This window comes from Fusarium sambucinum, chromosome IV, assembly GCF_050947815.1.
Source record: "Fusarium sambucinum isolate potato_lamoka chromosome IV, whole genome shotgun sequence".
Classification (NCBI taxonomy): domain Eukaryota; kingdom Fungi; phylum Ascomycota; class Sordariomycetes; order Hypocreales; family Nectriaceae; genus Fusarium; species Fusarium sambucinum.
Window position 1 is genome coordinate 7601392 of NC_139291.1, and position 17068 is coordinate 7618459.

At 49.0% G+C, this 17068-nt stretch overlaps 6 protein-coding genes across 6 annotated transcripts; 4 read left to right on the top strand and 2 right to left on the bottom strand.

Annotated features, from left to right (window-relative positions):
* Positions 1-289: 289 nt before the first annotated feature.
* FSST1_002451 (phosphatidate phosphatase App1 family protein) lies at positions 290-2779 on the bottom strand (the record flags this gene model as incomplete). The annotated part of the gene is made up of 1 exon (XM_083228443.1): positions 290-2779. One exon carries the CDS (start codon positions 2777-2779, stop codon positions 290-292), a length of 2490 nt encoding a protein of 829 aa, XP_083092633.1.
* Positions 2780-4148: 1369 nt separating this feature from the next.
* On the top strand, positions 4149-6265 carry FSST1_002452 (2-isopropylmalate synthase; the record flags this gene model as incomplete). The annotated part of the gene is made up of 6 exons (XM_083228444.1): positions 4149-4156; positions 4212-4248; positions 4299-4363; positions 4417-4459; positions 4514-6100; positions 6155-6265. The coding sequence occupies 6 exons, from the start codon at positions 4149-4151 to the stop codon at positions 6263-6265; spliced, it is 1851 nt and encodes a 616-aa protein (XP_083092634.1).
* A 1705-nt stretch (positions 6266-7970) lies between these two features.
* FSST1_002453 (uncharacterized protein) lies at positions 7971-8660 on the top strand (the record flags this gene model as incomplete). The annotated part of the gene is made up of 2 exons (XM_083228445.1): positions 7971-8112; positions 8161-8660. The coding sequence occupies 2 exons, from the start codon at positions 7971-7973 to the stop codon at positions 8658-8660; spliced, it is 642 nt and encodes a 213-aa protein (XP_083092635.1).
* Positions 8661-9079: 419 nt separating this feature from the next.
* On the bottom strand, positions 9080-11490 carry FSST1_002454 (protein DRS1; the record flags this gene model as incomplete). Its single annotated transcript, XM_083228446.1, has 2 exons — positions 9080-9835; positions 9883-11490. The coding sequence occupies 2 exons, from the start codon at positions 11488-11490 to the stop codon at positions 9080-9082; spliced, it is 2364 nt and encodes a 787-aa protein (XP_083092636.1).
* Positions 11491-12049: 559 nt separating this feature from the next.
* FSST1_002455 (microtubule-binding protein BIM1) lies at positions 12050-13106 on the top strand (the record flags this gene model as incomplete). Its single annotated transcript, XM_083228447.1, has 4 exons — positions 12050-12063; positions 12150-12221; positions 12420-12532; positions 12583-13106. The coding sequence occupies 4 exons, from the start codon at positions 12050-12052 to the stop codon at positions 13104-13106; spliced, it is 723 nt and encodes a 240-aa protein (XP_083092637.1).
* Positions 13107-14534: 1428 nt separating this feature from the next.
* Positions 14535-15620, top strand: FSST1_002456 (Phox homologous domain-containing protein; the record flags this gene model as incomplete). The annotated part of the gene is made up of 1 exon (XM_083228448.1): positions 14535-15620. One exon carries the CDS (start codon positions 14535-14537, stop codon positions 15618-15620), a length of 1086 nt encoding a protein of 361 aa, XP_083092638.1.
* Positions 15621-17068: the final 1448 nt, after the last annotated feature.

Here is a 17068-nt window from a genome sequence, read left to right on the forward strand (position 1 = left end):
CAAAAATAATCTCCATGAACAAAAGATACCAATCGACGCAGGCCTGATTCGAACAGACGCCTCCGAAGAGAATAGATTTCTAGTCTATCGCGTTAGACCACTCCGCCACTGCGCCTATAGCTGATTGGATGTTGAAGTGTGTCTCTAATCCTGACTGTGTGGATTCTTGTTCTGTGGGTGGGTATCGTAGCAAAACCGATTTCGTGTCTACGCTATGCCAAATGCTAGTATACAAACAGAACCATAAGGAAAAAACATAAGCATGATTTGGATATCTTTGACCGACTAATTATCGGTTCATCCTCCTCTTTCTGTCCATGTCTGCGAGGGCTCGTTTTACTATTCCCTCCGCCTCGGCGATGACATCGTTTCCTCGTCGCCATGTATATAAGGAGACGCCTAGTCCGTCCAATTGTTCGTGTGCTCTTGCTAATCTTCTCCTCCATAACTCTAGTTTCTTATTCACTGCTTGAGGGCCCATGTTGGGTGACCCTCCTGTTGATGTGTTGCCATCTGATCGGTAACCTCCTGTCATTGAACCAAAAGATGTAGGGGGGTTGGCTGATGGTGGAAGGGGGTCGTAGTCCACGTCTAGATTAGCTGATGTCTGTGTGGGACGTGGTGGAAGACGGGGGTTCTGGTTCGACTCGGTAATACTGGATGGTGTACCTCTTCGGCGTGGGGGAGGTGGAGGAGGGCCGCCTCCCGAAGAGGCAGATCCAGATCGACTCTGTGCTGGGATCTTGAAAGCGGTATTGTTACTACTTGAGCTCTGCTGGGAAGAGTTATGAATCTGTTTGAGAGGATGGGACGCTGCAGAATCTCGTGCTTGCACCCCTGGTCTTCTAGGCGGAGGAGGGGGAGGAATCTCATCAGAGTTTTGTCGAGAGAGCCCCTTGTTTAACTCGGTGATGGATTTGGCACTCCTTAGAGCGACTGGCTTTGCTGGTCTGGGCGGAGCTGGCTTACGGCCACTAAGAAGATCGGTAGTGCTGGCACTTTTCCCGTTGGAGCTTTGCACTTGGGCGAGGGCTGCGTTACGATCGACCTTTGTTTGTTGAGGTTCATTCGAGAAGTCGATCAATGTGCCCATGGTGGGACCTGCTGATGGCCTCCTTTCTACTCGATAACTCGGGGCCAGGCTCTGGTATGAAGGGGTACGAGAAACGGTTCTTGAAGGTCCATTAGAAGCACCTGCAGTTTTTGGTCGGCCAAAGTCGAATCCAGAGCTGAAGAATGCTGTCTCTTCCGGGGTTGTAACGTCTCGAATGAAGACTGCGAGAATGCGACCAGGGTTTGACAGGGCGAGTTCTGTGTATACCTCGAGATCGGCCTCTCCGCTGTCTCCCACAAGTATAAACATTCGCTCGGGAAAGTCTCTCAAAAGGCGAGTAAGTGTAGATCTCTTTCGTTCAGCGACTGGCTCGAAAATACCCTGCAGCATGCCGCTGTACTGTTTGAGATGGAGTGACCCTGGCGGAAGACCGTGGATCTTGAAGAAACTGGCCAGGACTGGGAAGAGTTGCCATGGACTGTTTGAGCAGTAATGGATGCTCACGCCCATGTCAGCCATTTTGTTATACCACTCCTTGACACCTTCAACTGAAAGATCCGCTAAATCACGTATAAAGGTATTGCGGAAAATCTCTTTGGCTCCTGCAGAGATATTGGATTTCTTGACAGTGTCATCAATATCGCTGATAAGACTGACTCCGCATGGATCGATGACCTTGACCTCCTGAACAACAGACAGATCCTCATCGGCTAAAACACGGACATGAGTCGGCACAAAGTCGAGAGCGGCGCGGATAACAAAATGGCCCGCATCATTCGTCATGACGGTCTTGGACTGAGATTTGGTATCGTTATAGAAGAAGAATGTAATTGGTAGGGCAACAGAAGGGTTGGTCATGAAGGGAGCGATTCGAGCCATGAGATTGGCATTGGCGAGAATTAAATCGTTTTCACTAAGCTCGCTAGCATTTGTGGTGCTGGATGTCGTTGTTCTGGCGGGCATTGTTGGGCTAGAAGGGGCCGAGTCTGGAGACTGATTCCCTCGAGAGGGATAGTAAAAGCTATCCGTGAGGGGGTCATCGTTATCGGGTGTCTTTTCACTAAAACCTCCTTGGTAGGCAACTTGTTTCTCACGTTGTCCCACTCGTTCTATACGTCGAGCTTCTGAATCGATCTTTTCTTGTTCCTTCTTCTCTTCGTGCATTTGAAGATGCGAACGTGGTAGTCCAGTCCCCGGACTATATGCTTGGTCCGCTCGGGGGGCTGGTATGCCACTCAGTTGTCGGGCAAGACCAATCAGAACTCTGTTCCTCCTCGTCATTGGACCGATATGAGGGGTATATATCCAACCACGAACATCAACATCAACGATTGCTCTTTCATCTTCAGCTCGCTCCCATTCCTGACGCCAGAAGCCCTCGTCCTTGATGCTGCCGGGTGGGGCATCTGGGTCGTGGGCTGCCATTTCACTCCAATCCTGCTTGGTGTGTTGCTTGGCGTAAGAGGGGAACAGCACCATTTGGTCGTCGCCATGAACGGTAATCGCAACATCTGGGAATGCACCTGGAATGTGTATTCGTCCATGATTGTCGTGTCCTGAAGCGGCAGGTCCTGCCCTTGTTTGAGCATATGATTCCTTGATCTCGGTAACAGCCGCCTGGCCACTTCTGTACAGACTACCAGCCATTGCTGCCAAGCGCTTTCTCCTAAAGCCCCTCTCGCCATCGACGGGGCTCGTCGCCCGGTCGGACCCGTATCCCATCATAGTGCTTCCTGTCTGCGGCGTCTTGTATGCCACTGAACCCTTGGATCGGGTCCTCGCATTCTTAACCGGACGAGTCGCTTGCGATCCTAGCCAAAGCTGTCTTCCCCGCCGCCTAACAATGTCCAAAATGCGCGATTGATCGGCGCGCCGACGTTGACGCTCAAGAAGATAACGGTAGACTCGGGATTGGAAGGTGTGTTTGAGGTGAGGAAGAGTGTTGAGGTGGAAATTGAGTAAACGCTCGCGGTATCGATCTCTTACAGCTCGTGGAAAGAAGAATCGCGCGAGGCTCTGCTTGTGTCGCGGATGAGGGCGGTAGGGACTGAAGAATCTAAAGGGAGCCAGCTTGCCGACTTTAATAGGGACCAGGGTATGTAGGGTCAGACGAGGCTATCTCGAGGTGTGCGGCGGCTGACGGTTAGGGCAATGCGACGCGGCAAGAACAGTCCTCAGGCGGCTGAGTCTTCTGATGGAGACTTTTCTCAGCCTGACAGGACAGAGAATAGGTGTTAGTGAGGATGACTGTAGCACATGATTTGGTCGAGTTCAGTGTATCTATGGTGGTTTGTAGTGCTCATGCGAGACAAGACAGCTCGTGACCCTAAACCTGGGAAGGTAAGCTCATTAAAGTTGGATCGGCCTTACGTCATCACGTTCCAACGGTATCCCAGCACATCGTGTCTTGAACTCCGTACGGAGGATCGAATCAGATTAATCAACCTCCGAAATTGTGAGTGTAACCCATGTGCATGAGGCTGAGCCGTTTATCGGACAGCCGTTGATTATTGTTTCTGATTTTACAGGTGTTTGATCAAGTCATATGTAATTTTGATTTGTTACACCACCATCGTTTGGAGTATGGGGAAAGTATAATCAAGCCCTGTCATACCTACCTATACCTGTTGAACATACCAATTGACTCGATTACTTTTGGTCGCAATATCATTTGCTTATTCCAAAACACAAGCCATGCAAACTTTTCTCCATTAGATACAATTAATCATATAATTCAAGCAACAACCAGGGATCATCCTCCTCCAAGCCAGTCTAGTAAAGTTTTAATGGGGTTTTGTCTCCGACTCCGGAAAGCGGCTGACGGATAACAGCGGAATAAGCGGGCATTCAAGGGACAATGCAGTAATTTTGAGTGTCATTGCCCCTCCAAAAAGATTTACAAGGCCTTGTACTTGACTTGGGGAAATCTCACTACAGTACTACCCCGCCTCCGTGAGTCAAACTTTTTGACTGACTCAATCTTTTCTTGAACTTGTTTCTTTTAATTATTTGTATCTGACCTTTTCCTCTTCTTCTGATTATTTCCCAGACACTGAATTGGAACAAAGTCGCTCCTAAGCTTCCCGTTGCCAAGATGACCATGTGAGCTGCGACTTCGGCCCCTCCAACCATACAGACGTTAACTTTTTCTTCCCAGGCTCAAGGAACCCTCCAAAAAATACAAGCCTTTCAAGGTGAGTTTGGTGTACAATGAACTCGAATTGGACTTGGTTAACATAGCTAGGGCCCAAAACTGACAAATCGAACATGGCCCGACAAGACTATCGAGAAGGCCCCTCGCTGGCTGTCGTATGTTCCCCAAGACACTCCCATCAAACATCCAAAAGCTAACAGTCCTCAAGGAGTTGTCTGCGCGATGGAAACCAGAGTCTGCCCGATCCCATGGTGCGTCCCGTCCATGCTCATCCGTACTTGCGACCAAACTGACATCAACGATAGAACGGCGAGGAGAAGTGGCGATACTTCAAGATGCTGTGTGATCTAGGATACAAGGAGATTGAAGTCTCTTTCCCTTCTGCTTCTCAGACCGATTTCGACTTTACCCGACGCCTGATCGAAACCCCAGGAGTTGTGCCTGACGACGTATTCGTACAAGTCCTGTCGCCCTGCCGACCTGACCTCATCCGCAGAACTGTCGAGTCTGTTCGCGGTGCCAAGAACGCAATTATTCACATCTACCTCGCCACAAGCGCTTGCTTCCGTCAAGTCGTCTTTGGTTACTCTGAGGAACAGACCCTGGAGCTCGCCGTCGAGTGTACCAAGCTGGTCAGATCTCTGACCAAGGACAACCCTGAGGCCTCTGGAACTAACTGGCAGTTCGAATTCTCCCCCGAGTGCTTCTCCGACACCGACCCAGACTACGCCGTAAGAGTGTGCCAGGCTGTCAAGGCTGCCTGGGGACCCAATGCCGAATCTGGTGACCAAATTATCTTCAACCTTCCCGCTACAGTAGAACTGGCCACCCCCAACATTTACGCCGATCTGATCGAGTCTTTCTGCAACAACATTGGAGACAGAAAGGATGTCTGTGTGTCTCTGCACCCTCACAATGACCGTGGATGCAGTGTTGCCGCCGCCGAGCTGGCTCAAATGGCTGGTGCCGACCGTGTAGAGGGATGTCTGTTTGGAAATGGTGAGCGAACTGGAAACGTTGATCTCGTTACTCTGGCCCTCAACCTGTACACACAAGGTGTCAGCCCTCAAATCGACTTTTCCGACCTGAACTCAGTCATCGACATGGTTGAGTCCTGCACCAAGATCCCTGTTCACCAGCGTGCCCCCTATGGTGGCAGCCTGGTTTGCGCCGCCTTCTCTGGCAGCCATCAAGACGCCATCAAGAAGGGATTCCAGGACCGCAAGAACAAGGGATACACTCACGAAGACCCCTGGGACGGTATGCCCTATCTGCCTCTGGACCCCCGCGATATTGGCCGAAACTACGAGGCCATCATCCGTGTCAACTCCCAATCTGGCAAGGGAGGAAGCGCTTTCATCGTCCACACCAAGCTCCAGCTCGACCTTCCCCGTGGTCTCCAGGTTGCTTTCTCCAAGGTTGTCCAGAAACACAGCGAGGAGGTTGGACGCGAGCTGTTGGCTAATGAGATCACCTCCCTCTTCGAGAAGACATACTTCCTCGGCGACAACCCCCACTTCCAGCTGGTCGACTACAGCATCACCCCTGACCGATCGCGATCTCCCGCGCCCCCATCTCAGGGCAAGACCCAAGATACCAAAGACTTTGTCCGTATTTTCGAGGGTGTCATTCTCGTGAACGGCAAGGAGCTCAAGCTTCGTGGTCGCGGCAACGGTCCCATTTCCAGCATGGTGGCTGCTCTTAAGGAGATCAACATCGAATTCGACGTCAACGACTACAAGGAGCACGCTATTGGTGAGGGACGTGGCGTCAAGGCTGCTTCATACATCGAGTGCAAGCCTGTTGGCAGCAAGAACTCTGTGTGGGGTGTTGGTATCCACGAAGATGTTGTACAGAGTTCTCTGATTGCCCTGCTGAGCGCAGCAAGCAACGTAAGTTGTCTCGTACAGATTGAAAAGAAAGAAGCTAACGATATATGTGTGTAGTTCGTCGCCAGCCGACCCCCTAGCCCTCTGTCCAAGGTACAGGCTGCTCCCCATTCCCAAGAACCTTCTAGCATTGTCTCGATTCTGGAACAGAAGGCACAGGATATGTAAATGGGAAGAAAGTATTAAATCAAAAGGGAAAAATTGAAAAAGGCATCTGCTTGACACCTTTTCGCATGTTTGTATAATTAGTGCGTTCGAGAGAACGAAGGAGCATGATGCTTAAAAAGTTTTTCATCCAGGAGTTGACAAAATGAAGTGCAAATTCATCACATCAGATCACTTGGATTGAAGTCAAAGGTTCAGGAAATGTGACTTAGCGATGATGTGAGTTATGCTGTTGTGAAGATGGTGAAGAGTTGAGGCGAGGCAGTCATCATATCACGTACAGAGATCCGAAATTTATACATATTACTAGACGATGTCGTTGCCAAGGAGCAGTGCTTCAGACATAACTATATAGGAAATATGTTGTTATGTCTTGGATATCTAGAATGAGACAAGCATAGTCTTGGCGACCCCATGGGGAATGTCTTGGACTCTCATGGGCTCTGCTAAGAATAAGGTTAAGGGACTGTATGGCCGAGACAAGTCTTATGGTTCAGAACGTCGATGAAAACGGTTGTTCGAACTCAGTTCAAAATTTGTGAATTGTGAATTGCAACATCGTTAGCAAAACAACCAACACTGGAGAAGGGGAATAATTCTACAGGCACTGACATAAAGTGAGGTTGGTATAAATGTAGTTCGTGTATTAGCGAGCGGAATTAGCCGTACTTTGAGGCTTGCACTGTTCGGCATTATACCCTTTCTAAGCTCATCTTCAGCCATTTACGTTTATGCGTGTCATGGAACTGATGACTATTATCCGAGTCATCGCATGTCTTCGGCAGTTAGATTGAGAAACGATGTCATCCATGCTGTCACTCCTAGTCTCATAGATGGCCAACTTATACGAGACGTGGAGAGTGGCTTCTGGTGGCCGAGAGCTTGACACGTCTAAACCACGCCAACAAGTTGTGAGGCTTATACCATGATTCAACACTAACAGTCAAGGATCACGATTGGAACCAGAGCATTTAAATCTTGAAATCATGTGTTGGACATAAGTTGCGGTGTTGTACAAGTGGTGAGTCTTTGGATAAGCTTATTCGATATTGTCAGAGTACCTGTTGGCCATGACCTAAGAATAGCGCCTCGATGTAATTGACTATATGCAGGAACAAATGTCTAAGTTTAGCTCCCCTGTCGATCATGTCTCACGTCAACACTACAGCCTTTCTCATCACAAAGTCTTAACTCAGTAACAGAGCATTATATCAAAGGCCGACACGTTTCTAAAGATGGAGATAGACTATTTCAAATGCCAAGAATATTTTCCCCTCTTGTTCAAAAGGGCAATACCGCTTGCATATCTCGATGCTCCGAACAAGGCGCCTCCCCGCTACGGCCCGGCGGTAACGGCTTGAACAAGACACTGCAATAGGCCTAGCTATCCGGAGCAAAGTGGCAGAAGAGCTTAATTCTCAAGGATCAAAGTTTTCAAAGAGGATCGCTGCTGGGGGACAAGCTAAGCCATATGACCTTTGGAATGTTGATCGGGACGATTTCCTAAAGTTTGTTAGTTCCAGGCCCGATTAGCTATGAGAATGAATCGTCGAGATCGAGGTGGCGAGATGTGTGTCTGTGTGATGGATGTATATATGACCTTGGCCTGGCGATGTAGGAGCAATTGGCGATACCTCTACCACTTCACTCTTTACTTTTCATACCTACCTACTCTCATTTCAGAGGACAGAAGGACTCAATAGCCAAAATGAAGTTCTTCAACATTATCACTCTTGCTTCTATTGTCTCGGCTTTCCCCCAATTTCGCCGACAAGAAACAGTCGTTGGAACTATCAAGAGTTCAGTTGACACTCTTGCTGACACTACACTCACAACACTCACTATAATTGGTATGTCTTGTCCTTCCTGTTGATCTGAATGGTACTGACTGAAAACAGAAAATGCTGTTGTTACTCTCAAAAACACCACACGGGGTACCCAAGCCACGGTAGACGCCCAGATTGCCGTCCAAGCCAGCCTTGAGGAAATCGCCGATGCTCTAAAGGCTGCCACAACCCAGATCACCCGTGTCACCACTAGCGCTTCAGGAAATGTCGGTGGTCAAGCTTCTAGACTCTCAGCGCGACAAGTTGTCCAACTCACTGCCGCTCTTCGACAGACCATTAGCACTTTCGATGATATCCTCGAAGCAGTCTCTGGCCTCAAGACCCTTGCTCCCGAGGTTCAGGCTACATTAGCGGCTGAGATCAAGGCTCTAAGAGACTCTGTCAACCCTTTCCTCCGCCCTCTCCTCCTCTTCAGCGTTGCTGTTAGAAACGCATCCCGTGGCCTTGAGGGCGGTATTGTTCGAGGCTTGGATTCTGCCTTTACCAACTTGATTCAACTTCAACGGGATCTTGTTTCCGATATTGGTGTTCCCCAAATGGGAGGTCTCTAAATGGATAATACGAGGCAAGGTTCTTGAATGAATTTACGATCATTACCAATATTGAAAGATATCTAGCTCGCTTGTTACGTCAAAAGCCATGAGCGTTAAGAAGAGCACAACGCTTCTTCATACTTAATACAGTAATTCCCTTTGTTAAGTTATCGGCCAACTGTGACGCCTCCAGACGTGTAATGTCTATACCAAATTTGGCAACTTGTCGGGCCAGTGTCACTGCCGATCAGGGTTCTGAGATTGACAGGTACGAGACTGTTCAAACTCTACCACAGCATTCCTCAACAAGCAAAAGACGGAAGATAGGGCGAACTGGGCTTAGACGCAAATAGACCAAAGATACAGGTGGATAGCCATGAGTAATTAAATCTACCTATAGGTACAGCGCTGCCAAATAAACTCCTAAACTTTTAGACTCATCTCCTCTTACCACCGGCTTTTCCCTTTCCCTTTCCCTTGGGCTTGGGCTTGGGAGCCGAACTCTTGGACTGGCTTTTGGCCTTGGCCTCCTTGTGTCGGGCCTTCATCTCAGCCTCTGAGTTCTTGCCCTTTCTCCACTCTCCGCCACCTTCGGCACGCAGTTGCTTTAGATCCAATCGCTTCTTATCCTTGTTGCTAAGCTTGCCAGTCTTCTTCTTGAGCTCCTCTCTCATACCGTTGAGCTGCTCTCGGCCAGCTTGCTTGGACTTTTTCTTGTCGTGTTCAGACTCGAACCATGTTCGTCTGGGTCGACCCTTGATCTCTGCTTCATGCTGGATCATGTTCTCGCCCTTCTTGATTTGCATATCGACGTGGGCGAGTTGCTTCTCTTCCTTCTCTTCCTGCATAATCTCATCAATCTCGTCATCCATCTCGTCGATCTGAGTCTGGAGAGCGTCAACCTCTCCGGAATCAGGCTGTCGGCTGATAATCTTGGACCCTTGAGCTTTGCCTGCCTTGACAGCAGCCTTTACGACCTTGCGGTCCGACTCGGCCGCTAATGTCAGAGAAATACCCTTGCGACCAGCACGGGCTGTTCGACCGACTCTGTGGACGTAAATTTCGAGGGATTGAGGAGCTTCGTAGTTGATGACTGTGTCTACACCCTTGATATCGAGACCACGTGAAGCAAGATCAGTAGCCAAAAGGAATGACACCTTGCCGTCTCGGAAATCTTCAACACTTGAGATACGCTGGAGCTTGTTAGCGAATGTCATATTCAGAATTCAAAGAGACTAACCTGTGTTTGGTTCATGCTACCGTGAAGCTCAGCACACGAGAGACCAAGAAGACCAAAGATAATTCGGGCTTGGTGAGCGTCCTTCTTTTGACGGAAGAAGATAATGACTCGCTCCTTGTAGAGGTTCTTGCAGATATGTGCCAGGTATCCCATTCGCTTGTCCTCTCGGCCAGGTCGTAGACGGACAAACTCTTGCACCAGGGTAGTAACAGTCTTCTTTTGAGAGTTGACCATCACTCTGGCAGGCCTGTTCAGACCAATCTGAATAAGACGGTCGACACTGGATGTCATGGTAGCGGAGAACAGCATGGTCTGTCGTGATTTAGGGAGTGTTGTAAGAATTTCGTTGAGTTCCTCGGCGAAACCGTCCTCAAGCATACGATCAGCTTCATCGAGGACCAGGATCTCGACAGTGTCGACGCTGAAGCTGGCAGAGTTTCGCATGTGATCGATAAAACGACCTGGTGTCGCAATAATAACATCAGGTCGCAGCTTCAACTCAAGTTCCTGAGCTCTGAGACTGAGACCACCGACAGCGAGAGTGAACTTGATATCGGTAAAGGCAGCGAGCTTTGTCGCGACGGCGTGACACTGGATAGCCAACTCACGTGTAGGAAGAAGAACGACGACTCGAGTGGTAGGGATCTTCTTGGGTCGGTAGAGAAGACGCTCCAAAATTGGCAATATGAATGCGCCCGTCTTACCACTACCGGTCTCTGCGCCACCAACAACATCCTTACCCATCAACGCAACGGGGATGGCCTTGGCCTGAATGGGTGTGGGTTTGGAGAAGCCAACGGAAGCAAGACCTCGCATGATGGGACGGGACAGAGACATTGTCTGGAAAGAAGAAGCAGTTGCCTTTTTGTCGGGGTTGTTCTCTTCTTCAGGGGCGAAGAAAGCCTTTCGCTTGGCCTCCTCTTCCGCATCTTCCGGCTCATCGTCGCTGTCGGAACCCTCATCGTCAGGGTGGTTGGTGGGAGTAGCAACAGAGTCGTTGTCTGAAGCAGCCTCGTCGTCGTCGTCGACCTCGACACCAGACTCCTCATCATCCTCGTTCTTTTCATCACCAGACTCCTCGACATCAGAAGCAACGTTCATACCGAATGCGTCGTCAGCAAGAACTTCGTCATCATTGTCGTCCAGATCAACATCCATGGTCTCGACCTCGGCGTCTTCCTTCTCTTCCGTCTCTGTCACATCCTCAGTGGACTTTCCGAGCTTCTTTTCGCGACGTCTTCGGATGATTTCGTCAAGATCGACTCCCTTCTTTTCGATTCTCATGCCCTTCTTTGCACCTTCAAAGCCCCAACCCTCAAAGTCATCTGCACCGTCTTCATTGGCGGGCTCGTCGCCTCCAAACTCGAAACCAGAGTCCATAGCACCATCGTCGTCATCATTGAATCCCCAGATACCCTCTACGGCATCCTCCTCGTCATCCTCTTCAGGGCTGGCATCGCGCTTTGATTTCTTTGCCTTTTTCGCAGTCTTGGCCTTTTTCTTGGGAGGCTGCGCAACGACTTCCTCCTCCTCAACAGGAAGGTCGTCGTCGTCGTCAATTGTAAAGATAAAGTCGTCCGCCGGCTTTCGCTTCTGTGAGGGTGCCATTTTGTCGAATTGAAAAAAGACACTCGTTCTATACTCTGATCAAGATTTGCAGAACGCGATTTCAAGCAGTGGGGCTGCTTCTGGAGCAAATCTCGAACTTTTTTTCTGCCGCTTTTGGAAATTTTGGCGGTGAGAGCTTGCTGAGCCAAAAAGCTACAGCGGCTTTGCCACGTGACCCTTCTGAATTTCCAGGGGTCCCGCAGAGGGGTTCTAGGGACCGTACGTGGCGGTACATGCACGGCCCATGAAAGACCGCCAAAGTATCACACAAAGGCTGGTCTTTCTGGGTACCCCCACCAACGGCTTCCTGGTTGATTGGGTGACAAGTCAAATCCATGGTCAACTTCGTGGAATCAGCGCGAAGGCAGCTACTTTTAATTTCTCCCCAACTAAACCCGACAGACGCAATCTCTCTTAGCCTCTTGTCTCTTTTGCGCCATCCTTCCTTCTGTTTTCCTCTTCTCCAAAACGATATCTTCTATTCGCGTCTGTTCAACAATCCTCCACCAGTATTTTACGACCCAAATAATAAACTACAAACCCCAGCAATCAGTTCAAAATGGGCGAGTCGAGGTTGGTACCCATGTTCCAGGCTGTCGTTGTGGCAGATTCTACCTACAAACCGTTACTGTTCGCAAACTAACCTATGTGGTAAATAGACAAGAACTTGTTGCATGGCTCAACAGCCTTTTGCAACTCAACATCACAAAGATTGAGCAATGCGGTACTGGGTAAGTCGGTCTATCGTCGTTTGCCCCGCCCCCTCGTTGCGGTTTGCTATGTCGTGTTGCACCATGCCATCAGCACAAAACACCAAAACAGCCCCGCGATTCCCATCACGGACACCTCTATTCGGCTTCACGGACCTCCAATGGCGGGGTGATATGTGAAACAATCATGACCTATACTGGTTCTAACACCGCTTTTAGTGCTGCTCTTTGCCAAGTTTTCGACAGTATCTACATGGACGTCCCCATGTCCAAGGTCAAGTTCAACGTGAACTCTGAATACTTGTACATCCAAAATTTCAAGGTTCTGCAGAGTTAGTCACTTCGATCGATCTACATTCTCGACATCCTAACACGCTGATAGACACGTTCGCCAAGCATCAGATCGACAAGCCGATCCCCGTCCCTTCACTCATAAAATGCAAGATGCAGGACAATCTCGAGTTCCTCCAATGGACAAAGCGTTTCTGGGACCTCAACTTCCCTGATCACGAGTACGATGCCGTTGCCCGACGAAAGGGTGGTGCTATGCCTCCCGCCGCTGCCGCTCCTCGACCCGCCGCTACCACTGGCGCCGCTCGCCGTGGAGGCAGCACCCCTAGCGGTGGACCCCGTGTAGCAAAGGCTGCTGGCCCTGCCACCGCTGCCCTGCAGCAGGAAAACGCTACACTTAAGGAGACAGTTGTTGGTCTGGAGCGGGAGCGCGACTTTTACTTCAGTAAACTCCGAGATATTGAGCTTCTCGTTCAAACGGCTGTCGACGAAGACCCCGAGCTGGAGAAGCAAGAGGATGGCCTCGTCAAGCAGATCCAGACAATTCTGTACTCCACAGAGGAAGGATTTGAGATTCCTGCCGAGGGCGAGGTGGACGACCAGGAGACTTTCTAATCGTGCTGATACCATCAGTCTCTCGAGATATAATGAACGCGACCACGAATGTGCTTTGAGACAACTACTGGTTTCTTTGAGGAGGTTAAAAGGGCATAAACTTGGAGTTGTGGACCCATACTTTTGGGGAGAGACGTTGAGCCATAGAAGCTAAAACTTTTCCTTTACTTGTTCCGGGAAGTGTATTGAGTCCCTGAGAATGAGTGCAAAATTGATCATGTTGGACATGTTTGTATCGCCGTGTTGAGTAACACTGTGGAAGGTCAACGGGGACGGGACGGGCCGCAGCCATGATATCAAGTCCAGAGTTACGTAGATGGGAGGATACACAGTTTAGCTGTCGATCGTCTAGCGAATTGGGAGAGTATAATATGAATTATCGTTGCTGACATATGAATGAACAAGTCTCGAACGCATTGGTGTTGTCAAACCTGAGACCGAACATAGAGCCAGTCTTTGTCCATCTAAACACCAGCAGCTATGCGTCAGCGAAAAAGCTTAGGGGGCACTACAGAGTGAAGTTGATTGCTTGAGACATTGTCTTGAACATCCGGTTTTGCTTCGGGTTTACCTTGTGAGCTTCTGCCATGGACACGAGAAACGACAAGGTCGCGAATACAAGGAACTTGGTGGACTGACGATCTTTTGTTTCATTCTTCAATCGCAACAGTGATTGTGTCATTTACTTACCAATAGCAGGCAAGAGACGTTTCATACATATATCCATGTTCGTAGTGTACATCAATTAATTAACTGTTAGCTATCAGTGGATAATACTGCTGATTTGATGTGTAGCATCAACACACTAAACTTAGGGATGTGACTGTTTATAGCACTATCATGCAAGTAGATGATTACCCAGCGAATTTCCAAATCAAGGGGGTTGAGTAGGAACTCAATGGAACTTTTAGATATCGTCTTTAGTATTTACACATTGTATCATATATAGTTGATACGGTTAACGGGTCAGTTCTCAACAGGCACGCAACCTAACTTCATAAGCCGGAGTAAGTCTTGTCTCAGCATGATGCTCCAGCAGCATCAGAAACGTGGTCGCTAAAAACACAAGAGAACAATTCAGTAGACCAATTTATACTATCACAAGAGACTTCTAGGTTATTTATTCTTATGTTTAACCTTGGAAACCTGTATCAACACAATATGTCAAGTGGTCGCATGTACAACCAGTCTAGTGGCGGCGAATTACTGGGCGGCGTGACCATGACGGTCAGCCGGATAGCGCTATAGGTCATGGACATGGAGGCTAACAGGGCCTGGACAGCTCAAGTCTCACTGTACGAATACGTCAGATCTCTAGGTACAACTTGCGCTATGACCATGACGCATTCGTAGGTCGTTTCTCTCATAAGATTAGGTTGTCCGTTCATCAGTGAATCACAAAGCAAGTCAATTAACAATCAAGTCAACATGGCACCGCCGCCAGAAATCTCTATCCCCTCCACCAGCGTATCTGATGAAGGATCAAAGAAGCCGTATACACTCTACAATATCACATTGCGACTTCCCTTGAGATCCTTTGTGTTGCAAAAACGATATTCGGACTTTGACGAGCTCAACAAGACCCTCACACAGCAAGTTGGCGCGCCACCTCCAGAACCTCTGCCTGGCAAACACTGGCTCAAATCTACTGTAAACTCGGCGGAATTGACTCGCGACCGTCAAGTAAAACTCGAGAAATATCTGCGAGTGATCGCAGAGTCACCCGATCGACGATGGCGCGACACTTCAGCTTGGAGAACTTTCTTGAACCTGCCCAGCTCAAGCACAACCAACTCGGCACTGTCGGCTAGCGGAATGGTTAGGAGTGCAGCTTCTGGCGCTGCGGACCCAGGTACATGGCTGGATATCCATCGGGACTTGAAACAAAATCTACATGAAGCGAGACAGTGTTTGTCCAGACGAGACGCAGCGGTGGACAGTGGCAATTCGACAGCTGCAGCGGAAGCAGGCGCAGCAGCCAAGAGGGTCCTCGTACGAAGTGGAACCTTGATCGCGACACTTGCGGATGGACTACGAAAGATACAAGAGTCAGGGCGACTTGGCGAGGGCGAATTGCGACGACGTCGCGATCTAGTTTCCCAGGCTCGTATGGAGAGAGAGGGTCTCGATAAGCTCTCCAACAGCATGCCCAGCTCAACCGCAACTGCTGGTCGAGGCGGATTCAGTCAAGGGCAAGCCTCAGCAGCCGATAAAGCAGGGCTTTTAAGAGGAGGCCGTCCCACTGGCCGTGTCCTGGGTGCTCCTTTACCAGAGACGAATAAGACTCGCGAACTGGATAACCAAGGGGTTTTGCAACTCCAAAAGGAAGAGATGCAGAACCAGGATCTTGCAGTCGACCAACTCACCGCGATCATCCGACGACAGAGAGAAATGGGCGAACAAATCCACGATGAAGTCGAACAACAGATCCTAATGCTAGACCAGCTCGACGACGACGTCGACCGAACAGGAGCGAAGCTCAAGGTGGCCAACAACCGTATTAAGAAGATGTGACTGCTATTTCTCACGCTGGTGGTAAGGATAATTCTACTTGTGGTACAGGTTGCCGTTTGGTGGCTATGGGTTCTAAGGATACTACTTAATGGGCTGTCATGGATCGCAGACATTGCGACTTTCGTGGCGCAAACTTGGGGAAAGGAATAATGGGTCAGAATGCAAGGCGTCCTGTTGGTTGGAATGGGTTCATCATCTTTCAAGAATTGCGTAAATTGGGGTTTGTACGAATAGAGCAAAGCAATAATAGCTTGATTTTTTGATTGGTAATTGCTGAGGATTGAATGTATCACCGTTGAGTGCTACCTTGACAGAAAGTTGAAGCATGATGAATCCTTGTTCCTGGTTGAATGGCGTTGAGCGTCAATGTCAGGGACCTCATCCACAACCAGCCACCCATTTATTGGGAGATTAATGGTACGTACATGGTATCAAGACTCGTTGTCATTATTTCTTGTAACATTTATGTCAAAGTGTTGGACAAGAATAAAGATGCTCTTTACATAGATAATGAGAATGAGATCCTACTTAGCTAAATAACCTGAAAGGCCTTGAACAAGCCAGTATAGCAAGTTGAGCTGTGGTCATGCCGTCGTGTTGGAGTGTGTGAGGAGGATGGCTTGCATGGGCTGAAGTTGTACATGAGAGGTACCTTCGTTCTGTCACTTCAGCCCACCATAAAAGAGCAGGCCTCATGACATGAGAAGAGGTAGGTGCCTGAAATGAAATAGACGAAATAAGCCAGTCAGTTCATGCTATTAAGGCATGGAGTTTAGCCTGTCTATTCTTTCATCCCACCCTTGGGACACTACGCCAGGTGCCTAAAAGCGAGGAGACAAGGCTAATAAACCGCCAATCTTGTATCGGATGCAGGTATCATGTAAACACAAGAGTAAACAGGAAGATAGATAGCGTCTTTGTAAAGTGGTTTCAATGTGAGACTAGTCTAGGCATCGGGCATTAGCATAACATCAGGCTCAGACATGCAGCGACTCAACTGCACGACGATGCGATACACCCAAATTCATCGTTAGGCTCGATATTTTGGTGGCTGAGCTACGTCACTAGCCGAAGACCAACGCGAGCTCAGCGCACTTTTCTTTTTGCTCCTCTCTGGTCTGGGGTGTATTTTGCCGATCTTTGGTTGCCAGGCAACGCATGATCAAGAGATCAATTACTTTCGAGTCATTCACTCATTTACTTGAGATTATGAAGAGATGGGTGGCTCTAAAGTCAAGAGTATTTAATTACCTATCAATTGGTGCCACGCTTTGCAAGCGCGTGTTTCCGTGAATATCATCCACGTTTATTGGGAGGTTGGGCGATGCCGAAAGCTTGAAAAATAAGGTGGGTGGTAAAGAGGGCCTCAGCGGTGAGGCGATGGACAGCCACTCCCCTTTCCTTGGCGTAGCGGAAGCCACGGAAATCCTTCTGGATTTCGAATTTGT